This window comes from Siniperca chuatsi, linkage group LG17 (assembly GCF_020085105.1).
Source record: "Siniperca chuatsi isolate FFG_IHB_CAS linkage group LG17, ASM2008510v1, whole genome shotgun sequence".
NCBI lineage: Eukaryota > Metazoa > Chordata > Actinopteri > Centrarchiformes > Sinipercidae > Siniperca > Siniperca chuatsi.
Window position 1 is genome coordinate 2,689,086 of NC_058058.1, and position 13,176 is coordinate 2,702,261.

The 13,176-nt window shown below is 40.1% G+C and overlaps 1 protein-coding gene across 1 annotated transcript in view; it reads left to right on the plus strand.

Annotated features, from left to right (window-relative positions):
* The window catches only part of LOC122864727 (deleted in malignant brain tumors 1 protein-like), a 30,406-nt gene extending 17,759 nt beyond the window's left edge, over window positions 1-12,647 (plus strand). The window contains 13 exon segments of the mRNA XM_044172346.1: window positions 314-628; window positions 903-1,202; window positions 2,297-2,605; window positions 3,363-3,677; window positions 3,956-4,264; window positions 4,539-4,838; window positions 5,779-6,048; window positions 6,366-6,665; window positions 7,647-7,719; window positions 7,721-7,962; window positions 10,326-10,634; window positions 10,750-11,043; window positions 11,165-12,647. Coding sequence (XP_044028281.1) covers window positions 314-628; window positions 903-1,202; window positions 2,297-2,605; window positions 3,363-3,677; window positions 3,956-4,264; window positions 4,539-4,838; window positions 5,779-6,048; window positions 6,366-6,665; window positions 7,647-7,719; window positions 7,721-7,962; window positions 10,326-10,634; window positions 10,750-11,043; window positions 11,165-11,508 — 3,680 coding nt within the window. The 3' untranslated portion in view covers window positions 11,509-12,647.
* The last annotated feature ends 529 nt before the right edge of the window (window positions 12,648-13,176 follow it).

Here is a 13,176-nt window from a genome sequence, read left to right on the forward strand (position 1 = left end):
TGACTAAAAATGTTGACCCCCCCAGCTGGTTAACTGCCCGTGGTGAAGATGGAATTGGAGCGATATTTACAAACTATATTTTATGCCTGCTCACACAGTTATTGCACCAATCAAATTACAGTACACACATTGTCAGTCGGTACCAAACGTAAATGCCTCAGGAGAACACTATTTTTGCTAAAATACTAATATGCTGCTTTTGGACAGAGCTCACAATTAAACGGAGTACATTTGACAGTCCATAGAAACCCCAATATTTCATGATTTGACGTTACTTTGTGAGTACTTTTAACATGACCGGACCTGTCCTCAGGTAATCCATTGATAAGGTTTGTCAATGGCACTGACCGATGTTCTGGTAGAGTGGAGGTTCTGCATGACGGCCAGTGGGGAACAGTTTGTGATGATGACTGGGACATCAGAGATGCTCAGGTGGTGTGCAGAGCCATGGACTGTGGGCCAGCTCTGACAGTCAAATCTGGTGCCGTCTTTGGTCAAGGCCAAGGAGACATCTGGCTGGATGATGTCAACTGCATCGGTAATGAAACGTCCCTTTTGCACTGCCGACATCGCGCCCTCGGAGAAAATAACTGTGGACATGGTGAAGATGCCGGCGTGGTGTGCTCAGGTATCATCTCGATTATTACTCTGTTGTTTTGTTCATTCCTCTTTATTAGAAAGTTATTTACTTTATTTTACAGTGTTTTTATGCTTACATTTATCTGTCGCCCCTAATTCCTCCAATGAATATTTTTCTGTCAAGAATTAAACTGTTATATCACAGTTATTTCCACTACAGCATATCAATCAGAATATCGCATACAATTTGAATTAACCAGATATTTCTTTCAAACATGTCCAAAAACCAACTAATTGCTGATTCTCTTTCCTTTGCTTTCCAGCTACCATTAGACTAATGAATGGGGCTGACCAGTGCTCAGGCAGGGTGGAGGTCCACCATGGTGGCCGATGGTCACCAGCATATAATGTTGACTGGGGAATGAATGAAGCTATAGTGGTGTGCAGAGAGATGAATTGTGGAGATCCTGTCAAGGTGTCAGGATCATTTGGTCAAAGCGGAGCACTGAGAGGATATAAGATCACCTGTAGCGGTGGAGAGCGCTCTCTCACACAGTGCACACTGACAGAATATGTCAGGACCAGCCACGATCATACTGAAGAGGCATCTGTCGAATGTTCAGGTAAGACAAAGATGAACTGAAATTTGAATTCCCCTCACTTAATGCATAATGAGATATGAACTCAACAGCAACATAATGCACCAATTGAACAGTTTCCACAAGTACACCTAAATATGAAATTAAATTAATGTTAGATACCCTCCAGGCAGCCAATGGATATTAAGTTGTTACTGTGATGTAGAGACAGTGCGCAGTTAGAACGTTACATATGAAAGATAAATTAGTTACAAATGAATAACTTACCACTCTGAAAAGTCTTGCTCTAGTCTCGGTTGTGAAGCTGGTTAGGGTTGTTGCAACATGTACGGCTGAACCGAAGCCATAGTTACCGGCTGAAGCGGATTTGTTTTGGATCACACTGCCTTTGTGATTGGCTAGCAGTCCTCACCTTGGTACTGCGCATGTGCAACTCCCAACAAAGATCAAATAGAAGTGGGACATCTCACTTGGTAGCTAAAATAGAGCGTTCAAGACACAGGGTGAAAAGAGGTGCTGCAGCAATGTGCAGTATGAGCAAAAATATGATGTTTTTTGAAAAGGTTTTTTTTTTTTTGGTTTAACCACAAAATAAAATTATGAACGTGAACATGAGCATAAAATGACCACTTTAACGCCTACTGACTCAGGCTCTGAAAGGAGGGGGGCCTAGCAAGCGTTAACTGTCTCTCTTTTATGGGTCCAGATATGGTGATAATATAACCTCATTACTCTTTACGTTACCTCGTGATTCAAATCATGACACGGAGTAACTAATGTACTCATGGAATAACGAGTGCTAAAATCATAGATGGGACTAAGTAATGACTAACAATGTTGCCCCTCCAGCTAGTTAACTGCCTGTGTTTCAGTTGGAATTGAAATGATATTACAAACTATATTTTATGCTTGCTCACTCAGTTATTGCACCAATCAAATTACAGTACACACATTGTACCAAACATTTCTGCCTCCAGAGAATGTAAGGGGCGCTCTCACGGCAGAAAAAAAACAAAAAATACTTATTACGATTTTGACCCAAAAAGTATACAAATAAAAACAAACACTCAAGTTGGACTGAGTGTACTGTACATTCATACAACAGCTGTCATTTCCAGGCAATGTGAAGTTGGCCGATGGGCGCAGTCGATGTGTTGGAAGAGTGGAGTTCTATGACCAAGGCCAGTGGCGGACTGTGTGTGGTGAATCCTGGGATGTGAAGGATGCAGCGGTGGTGTGCAGACAGCTGGACTGCGGGAGGGCTCATAAGATTACCACCATGGCCGAGTATGGTCATGGCACAGGACGGACCTGGATTGATCAAATTGAATGCAATGGACTGGAGTCAACACTGACTCAGTGTCCACAAAAAACATTTATAGACAAAACTTGCAACACTAACTCAGTTGCTGATATAGTCTGCACAGGTAAGAAAAAGGACATACAGAAATGACAAAAGATAATAGTCTTGTTTGTTGTTCTTCAGTTGTATCGCTCCTATTTATTGCATTATCTTAGGTCTATTCTAAGCTTTTTTGACACCTTTCATTTCATGGACACATAGCTTGACAAGAAAACTCAAAAGGTCCACATACTTGGTGTATGGTGCGCAACTAGCTCAGTTGTCATGTGGATAGTTGTTATCACATGACCGTAGTATGGAATTTCAATCAAGTGATAACAGGTGGTTGTATATGTTGGGGGTCGTTACTCCTGCAGTTGTTTAAGAATCAAGAATGACCTTTCAAACTCAACACATAGTTTTTTCTTTGCTCTCAGTGTGACATTCAGTGTCCTCATTCAGCCCATGACTAAATTCATAATTGATCATATGAAAGAAAAGAAATATAAAATCTAGATTTTCTCACTCTGCCTGTTAACGCCATATTAAAGCTATGCTTGAATAAATTAATAGAACTGAAGCAGGTAAATTGTCTTGCAATTAGTGTTCATTATATTTACACAATTCTGCAATTCTGTTGAAATTTTATCAACACGTCACAGGTTCTTGTGTCCTTATTGGTAAAGGTGTTGTGTTCCAAATATGAACTGTGTGCAATGTAAGGAACAATAAAGTACTTCACTTTTCTTTGACTTTCATTTATCTGCCATATCTTTGACTACAATAAATAACTTTGAAATGTCTGATACCATATGATCATTTTAATTTACTTGACTTCACAGAAAGTTTGGAAGTTCGGTTGGCTGATGGTAAGGATGAGTGCTCTGGCAGAGTAGAGGTCCGTCATGGCGAGGTGTGGCAAACGGTGTGTGACACAGACTGGACCCTGAGTAAAGCTGAGGTGGTGTGTGAGCAGCTGGAATGCGGACATGCAGTGAACGCTTATGGCGGTGCCCATTTTGGCCAAGGCAGTGGATTAGTAGTGGAGGCTAGCGATTCATGTTTTGACAATGTGGCATCTCTTCAACAATGCTCACTCAAAGGTTTCAGAAGAGCAACGTGTGGGCATGAACATGATGCTGGTGCTCTCTGTGCAGGTAAAGATTTTTAAATGATGTGTTCAAAATTGTCACATGTAGTTGGACAAATAATATAACATCATCAGCGTTTGTTTCAGAATTGTATTCTGTTTACACACACCAAGAAAAAAAAACAGTGGCGTGGGAAATTATTATATTTACTTATTCAATCAAGTGCAAAATGCTTAAAGGAGTAGTTCAACATCAACAGAAAAACTACGAGTATTATTACAGATAAGTAGGTTTAAATCCAAATAAACTTTTAGGACTCATTTAATTTCTGTTGTCATATGCAGCACCGCTCCGGTTGGTCGGTGGCTTAGGTGAATGCTCTGGTAGAGTGGAGATCCTATATAAAGGCCAGTGGGGAACTGTGTGTGATGATGAATGGGAAATGAGCAATGCCGAGGTGGTATGTAGACAGGTCGGCTGCGGTCAGGCAGTTTCTGCTCCCACAAGTGCCCGCTTCGGAAGAGGCACTGGTCCAATATGGCTGGATAATGTAAAGTGTACAGGCCAAGAGTCTGCTCTCACACACTGTACGCATCCCACCCTCGGAGAAAATAACTGTGGACATGGTGAAGATGCCGGCGTGGTGTGCTCAGGTATCATCTCAGTTATTACTCTGTTGTGTTGTTCATTCCTTTTTATTAGAAAGTTATTTACTTTATTTCACAGTGTTTTTATGCTTACATTTATCTGTCGCCCCTAATTCCTCCAATGAATATTTTTCTGTCAAGAATTAAACTGTTATATCACAGTTATTTCCACTACAGCATATCAATCAGAATATCGCATACAATTTGAATTAACCAGATATTTCTTTCAAACGTGTCCAAAAACCAACTAATTGCTGATTCTCTTTCCTTTGCTTTCCAGCTACCATTAGACTAATGAATGGGACTGACCAGTGCTCAGGCAGGGTGGAGGTCCACCATGGTGGCCGATGGTCACCAGCATATAATGTTGACTGGGGAATGAATGAAGCTGTAGTGGTGTGCAGAGAGATGAATTGTGGAGATCCTGTCAAGGTGTCAGGATCATTTGGTCAAAGCGGAGCACTGAGAGGATATAAGATCACCTGTAGCGGTGGAGAGCGCTCTCTCACACAGTGCACACTGACAGAATATGTCAGGAACAGCCACGATCATATTGAAGAGGCATCTGTCGAATGTTCAGGTAAGACAAAGCTGAAGTGAAATTTGAATTCTTCTCACTTATTGCATAATGAGATATAAACTACAATGATACTCCAGCTATTTTGCATATTTTTCCATTTTTCAAAAGAAGAGTAAACCATTTTTGGACATACATGTGGAAACAGCAACTAACAAGCTTCAGGCCTGCTATGTAGCCTAGGAACTGAGATACAAGATCCTCCCCCTTTCAACAAGCCCACTTGGTGCTGATTATGTACCGTTAAGACATTCGTACCTTTACAACATTCGTCATCATGCTGTTCAGTTTGTACATCACTTGGAAAGTGGAAGCTAGGCCAGTTAAGCTAGCTTGCTAATGTTGGCATTGATTCCCACTTGGTGTTACTTTTCATTCATGTTATTTTAACGTCTACTGGCTCAGGTTCCGAAAGGAGGGGGGCCTAGCAAGCATTAACTGTCTCGCTTTTATGGGTCAAAATATGGTGACAATATGACAAATGACCATACTGTCAAAGGTCAAAACAATGAGTAGTCCAGTAACTTCATTACTCCGTACGTTACCTCGTGATAAAAATCATGAAACAGAGTAACTAACAGTCACAGAATAACGTAAGGAGTGCTCAAACCACAGATGGAACTAAGCAATGACTAATAATGTTGACCCCCCCCAGCTGGTTAACTGCCCGTGTTGCAGTTGGAATTGAAGCGATATTTACAAACTATATTTTATGCCTGCTCACACAGTTATTGCACCAATCAAATTACAGTACACACATTGTCAGTCGGTACCAAACATAAATGCCTCAGGAGAACACTATTTTTGCTAAAATACTAATACGCTGCTTTTGGACAGAGCTCACAATTAAACGGAGTACATTTGACAGTCCATAGAAACTCCAATATTTCATGATTTGACGTTACTTTGTGAGTACTTTTAACATGACCGGACCTGTCCTCAGGTAATCCATTGATAAGGTTTGTCAATGGCACTGACCGATGTTCTGGTAGAGTGGAGGTTCTGCATGACGGCCAGTGGGGAACAGTTTGTGATGATGACTGGGACATCAGAGATGCTCAGGTGGTGTGCAGAGCCATGGACTGTGGGCCAGCTCTGACAGTCAAATCTGGTGCCGTCTTTGGTCAAGGCCAAGGAGACATCTGGCTGGATGATGTCAACTGCATCGGTAATGAAACGTCCCTTTTGCACTGCCGACATCGCCCTCGGAGAAAATAACTGTGGACATGGTGAAGATGCCGGCGTGGTGTGCTCAGGTATCATCTCGATTATTACTCTGTTGTTTTGTTCATTCCTCTTTATTAGAAAGTTATTTACTTTATTTTACAGTGTTTTTATGCTTACATTTATCTGTCGCCCCTAATTCCTCCAATGAATATTTTTCTGTCAAGAATTAAACTGTTATATCACAGTTATTTCCACTACAGCATATCAATCAGAATATCGCATACAATTTGAATTAACCAGATATTTCTTTCAAACATGTCCAAAAACCAACTAATTGCTGATTCTCTTTCCTTTGCTTTCCAGCTACCATTAGACTAATGAATGGGGCTGACCAGTGCTCAGGCAGGGTGGAGGTCCACCATGGTGGCCGATGGTCACCAGCATATAATGTTGACTGGGGAATGAATGAAGCTATAGTGGTGTGCAGAGAGATGAATTGTGGAGATCCTGTCAAGGTGTCAGGATCATTTGGTCAAGGCGGAGCACTGAGAGGATATAAGATCACCTGTAGCGGTGGAGAGCGCTCTCTCACACAGTGCACACTGACAGAATATGTCAGGACCAGCCACGATCATACTGAAGAGGCATCTGTCGAATGTTCAGGTAAGACTAAGTTAAATTGATATTTGAATTACCCCAACTTATTGTGTAATGAGAAACAACCTATGATTACGCAGTTATTTTGCATATCTTTCCACTTTTCAAAAAAAGATTAAACTATTTTTGGACATATGTGTGGAAATAGCATCTAACAAGCTTCAGGCCTGTTAAATACACAAAACTTGCAACACTATCTCAGTTGCTGATGTTGTCTGCACAGGTAAGAAAAAGCACATACAGAAATGACAAAAGATAATAGTCTTGTTTGTTGTTCTTCAGTTGAATCGCTCCTATTTATTGCATTATCTTAGGTCTATTCTAAGCTTTTTTGACACCTTTCATTTCATGGACACATAGCTTGACAGGAAAACTCAAAAGGTCCACATACTTGGTGTATGGTGCGCAACTAGCTCAGTTGTTATGTGGATAGTCGTTATCACATGACCGTAGTATGGAATTTCAATCAAGTGATAACAGGTGGTTGTATATGTTGGGGGTCGTTACTCCTGCAGTTGTTTAAGAATCAAGAATGACCTTTCAAACTCAACACACAGTTTTTACTTTGCTCTCAGTGTGACATTCAGTGTCCTCATTCAGCTCATGACTAAATTCATAATTGATCATATGAAAGAAAAGAAATAAAAAAATCTAGATTTTCTCACTCCGCCTGTTAACGCCATATTAAAGCTATGCTTGACTAAATTAATAGAACTGGAGCAGGTTAATTGTCTTGCAATTGATAAGTTTTCATTTTATTTACGCAATTCTACAATTCTGTTGAAATTTTATCAACACGTCACAGGTTCTTGTGTCCTTATTGGTAAAGGTGTTGTGTTCCAAATATGAACTGTGTGCAATGTAGGGAACAATAAAGTACTTCACTTTTTCTTTGACTTTCATTTATCTGCCATATCTTTGACTACATTAAAATGAATTTGAAATGTCTGATACCATATGATCATTTTAATTTACTTGACTTCACAGAAAGTTTGGAAGTTCGGTTGGCTGATGGTAAGAATGAGTGCTCTGGCAGAGTAGAGGTCCTGTCATGGCGAGGTGTGGCAAACGGTGTGTGACACAGACTGGACCCTGAGTAAAGCTGAGGTGGTGTGTGAGCAGCTGGAATGCGGACATGCAGTGAACGCTTATGGCGGTGCCCATTTTGGCCAGGGCAGTGGATTAGTAGTGGAGGCTAGCGATTCATGTTTTGACAATGTGACATCTCTTCAGCAATGCTCACTCAAAGGTTTCAGAAGAGCAACGTGTGGGCATGAACATGATGCTGGTGCTCTCTGTGCAGGTAAAGATTTTTAAATGATGTGTTCAAAATTGTCCCATGCAGTTGGACAAATAATATAACATCATCAGCGTTTGTTTCACAATTGTATTCTGTTTACACACAAGTAAAAACAGTGGCGTGGGAAATTATTATATTTACTTATTCAATCAAGTGCAAAATGTTTAAAAGGAGTAGTTCAACATTTTAGGAAATACACTAATTTGCTTTGTTAAGCATTAGATGAGAAGATTGATACCACTCTCACTTCTGTAAGGTAAAAAAGGCCTTGTTCAGACTGCCAGCCCAAATCCGTTTTTTAGCATATCCAGATTGTATCCAGATTGATTTCAGAAAGTCTGCTGCGTAATATTCCCAACATGATGAAACTATTTGTCTAGTCAGTCTGACATTTGATTGTGTGGTTAGTTATAGTTGACTAATACGGTGTAGTCCCTCATTCATCCAGGAGTGTTCTATCGTAGAAAAGGTTTCAGTCGTAGTTACTTAGGCCCTGCCCTCAGGAAGGAGTCTTCCTGAATATCTGCTAATTACTCTGCCTAGTTTCACCTGAAACTATTGTTTTCTGGCTGCACCTCCCTCATCACTGTTAAGTACCTGATTAGCATATGATTGGCGTGACCAAGGTGCTAATACACTGTGGTAAACGTTGGGCAGATTAAATCTCAGACCACCATTTCTGTTCAAAGAGGGGTTTTCTTTTTTCACAAAAATGGATTCTTTGACACCTTTTTCAAACCAACTCTTCTCTCTACTTAGAATCTTCACCTCACTGTGTGGTTTGTAGCTTTTACATGCAAATGCACAGATGAACGAGTTTCTGTCTTAAAGTGTTGACAGAAACTCGTTCATCCTAAGGACAAGATGCCCACACATAAACAGAGCAATGTAGTTTACTCAATTCAATGCAGTGAGGAAAACTGCAAAGAACGGTACATAGGTGAGACTAAACAGCCACTTCACAAAAGACTTTATCAGCACAGACGACACGCTAACTCAGGATTGCAGAGCGCCGTGCATTTGCATGTAAAAGCTACAAACCACACATTTGAAGACAGTGAGGTGAAGATTCTAAGTAGAGAGAAGAGTTGGTTTGAAAGAGGTGTCAAAGAATCCATTTTTGTGAAAAAAGAAAACCCCTCTTTGAACAGAAATGGTGGTCTGAGATTTAATCTGCCCAACGTTTACCACAGTGTATTAGCACCTTGGTCACTCCAATCATATGCTAATCAGGTACTTAACAGTGATGAGGGAGGTGCAGCCAGAAAACAATAGTTTCAGGTGAAACTAGGCAGAGTAATTAGCAGATATTCAGGAAGACTCCTTCCTGAGGGCAGGGCCTAAGTAACACAGAGTAGCTTAAATTTCCGAGTTCCCGGTCCATTTTTCACAATTGAGAATGACTTCCGGGTGGGAGCCGAAACGTCTTGATTCTGAAAACAGTGTCCAGATGACTACGACTGATACTACTTTTCTATGATAGTTTACTAATGTATGTAAACGTGCTACCATAGAAACAGCGGTTACATAACCTTCAAAATGGGCCACAACTTAACCGTGCGCGTGCACATCATAGGTGCACTCCAGTACTTAAACAAATAGCACTACACCTCTGGGTATGGAGTACAACAGAGACGCAGAAATCAATTGTCTGGTGGCAAAGCTGGAAGGATCTCCATTTTTCATACTTCTGTGTTGGAAATCCGTATCACCAGCATGCGAAGTTACTGACATGTACATTGTTACCATAGCAACCCATGCAGACAGGTTGGTGATGTCTGGACACATAAATACAATCTGATCACTTGCAAACAGTGCGGACAGTCTGTCTTAAAGATCTGATTTGAGAAACAAATCTGATTTGCCTACAGTCTGAACAATGTAGGTGTAGCCAGGCACTGGTTGGCTTAGCTTAGCATAAAGACATTAGCATAAAAAATGGTGAAACAGCTACCCTAAATTAATCATAAATTAGATATAAAGTGCTAATTAGTGAGCTTTAGAGGTGCTGGTAGGCAGGTTTTGTTAATTTTACCAGGCTAGCTTTTTCCCCATTTACAGTCTTTATGCTAAGCTAACCGCTACAGTGACTTTGAGTTACATTTATCGTACAGACGTGAAAGAGGTATCGAATATAACGCACAGCAAGAAAGCGAATTAGCTTCTGAAATGATGGTGGTACAAGCAATACTTAGTAATAATAGTAAATGTATTTACATTGTGTTTTAAAATGAAAATGTATGAGTATTAATACACATATGCAATTCAAAAATTGGTTTAAATCTAAAACTTTCAGAACTGTATGTCAATGCATGTCTGACTGTCCTTTACATTTGGACTCACTTAATTTCTGTTGTCATATGCAGCACCGCTCCGGTTGGTCGGTGGCTTAGGTGAATGCTCTGGTAGAGTGGAGATCCTATATAAAGGCCAGTGGGGAACTGTGTGTGATGATGAATGGGGAATGAGCAATGCCGAGGTGGTATGTAGACAGGTCGGCTGCGGTCAGGCAGTTTCTGCTCCCACAAGTGCCCGCTTCGGAAGAGGCACTGGTCCAATATGGCTGGATAATGTAAAGTGTACAGGCCAAGAGTCTGCTCTCACACACTGTACGCATCCCACCCTCGGAGAAAATAACTGTGGACATGGTGAAGATGCCGGCGTTATCTGTTTAGGTAAGATGCCTGGCTCATTTTGAATCTATGAATGAAGTCATTACCTCCCAACTGCTGCAAGTTGTGTTGGCTGTTATGACAAAACCAACTTATTACAACGTATTATCTGTTTCAGGTGTTCTACAGAAGCCCCAAATCAGTTTGAGTCCTGCTCCAGAGGTAAACTGGGGTGACAGAGTTGAAATCACCTGCACTGTAGTAACAGAACACTTGGGTGGGATATTTGTCCTGAAAAAGAGCCAAGGATCATTTAAAATGGAAAAACACTCTGAACACGAAGCTGTAACCTTTACCTTCCCTACAGTGGACTTCACCCAAAATGGGTCATACTTCTGTGAATATAAAAAGAAATTTAACAATCAAATCATCCATTACCCTCAAGGAAATACTGCTGAGCTCTCTGTCACAGGTCAATAATTGTGTGTTTTGTTTGTCCAGTTAAACACAATTATTGGAAATTTGACTGTGCAAGATTGCAAACATGTTTTATGATCTATATGAGTGTGTAAAAATCTATCTCTATTCTGCAGTGAAATTGGAGACGCCCAGCATCTACCTGACATCTCATGCATGGATGATCGACAGCCGTAACAATATATTAGTCACCCAAGGCAACAAATTCTCCGTCACTTGCTCTATTCATTCCAGATATCCTGGAGGTTTCTTTTATCTGACAAAGCCTAACACAAGCACCACTGAAGCAAAGCCAGCATTGGGTCACTCTGTCTTCTACCAGGCACACTTTGAATTCCCTCCAATAGATTATAAACACCAAGGAGAATATAACTGTGTGTACGGTGTTAACATCTCCTCAATGTCCTTCTGTTCTGTTCCCTCCAAGTCACTCAAAGTGACTGTAGTCAGTAAGACCTAAGGAGCCCTCTCCTTCGCTAACTCCACTACATGATCTTTTAATACCTACAGCAACCAGCAAATACTAGGGCTTAATATTGTAATACTAGGGCTTGCGTATTAGTTAAATATGTACGTATGTACAAGAGTGAATCAGTGAGCATGTAGAAAAAATTATGGGTGAAATGATTTATATTACAATGTTCATGAAACAATGTGACAAAACTAAAGCATCAAGGTGAAGTTGAATGAATGAAGTGGTCATTTTGTAAAATGGCGAAACGTGCAGCTGCAACCGGAAGCAAATTGAGGAAATTCATTGTGTGCAAACAGATGGCCAAACCAGGCAACGCAAGGTGCCGAACAGACAAGTCAGTAAGACAATATCGTGTACAGCCTCCATTGTAAGTCTCTTTTAGTATGAGCTGTATAAACGAATTATCGATCATCTTATGTTTAATAATGATGATTGAGATATCAGCACCAATGATAAACCTTTTTCTCATTTTGACTTGTCATAGCAGAAAAATCACAGGTGAAACAAATTTCATTAACAATGGCTGTGTTCCATTAAGTGCCATAGTAAGCCAACACAGTGAGCCTGCATGCACAATATTAGGACTCTGGAACCAGCTCACCTGAATGGAATGCAGTCGTCTTTAATGTTATCAATTACACCTGTGCTTTACATGCCAAAATGTCTGCTGTGAAAAAGGTCTATAGACAGACAGAAGTAGGCAAGGCACAGTGGCCGGGATACGTCGATCCAGGGAGTAAATATGATCAAACTGTTGCTTTTCTGAAGAGTTGGTGTGAATCACTGGCAAGAGACAGATGCATTCACATCTTTTCAACATTTGGTGAGAATCCTAGCAATCAGCTTTCAGTCTGTTTCAAAAGCTTCTTGGTTGCATTTACACTTAACGTCGTTGATATCAGATGTCTATCTGATCCGCCAAAGACACATGAAGTGCGAATGGGGTCTAAAGGTACTTTAGAACTGAAGTGCTTTCTTGTGACCCCCTTGTCACAGGTAGCATATGTCCATGAGTCGTGAAACAAGGAATGATTTTCTCTTCTTAGATTGTTTCATTTGAATCACTTTTATCTATAATTGATTAAAGAAATGCCAGAATAAAATTGTTTTGTCTAACAGAAAAATGTTTTTCATTTCTGTCTGGGTTTTATTTTTTGATGGTTATAAATCACCCACATATTAATTTTTAACTACATTCCCTTAAAATAACCTGATGCAGGTCAATGAAAATCTTGATCCTTACTTTAAATTCTAGTAGATTCAAATGTTTGCAAAGATACCAAATATGTCAAGGTGAATTTGGGGAAATTATCTATAAAATATCACAAGAAATATCAATCAAATATTGCCATTTGATGAAACTGAGGAGCCAGATGCTCATTAGTTTTTTGTGATCATGTCAATATTTTAGAAAATGTAATTGTGTGTACGTGTTGAAAAATTCAGTTGCATCATGTCTGCAAAAATAAACAGCAGCATTTTGGAACAAAAACCTTCAATTGTTCTTGTGTTACATTTCAGAAAAACTCCCCAAGCAGCAGTTAAAAAATAAGTTTTTAGTTAAAAGATGTATTTACTTTGTCTCATAAAAACTCACATTTTAGCACCTTGATATCCTGCACGGAGTCTAAAAACATCTCAGGCTGTTGTCGG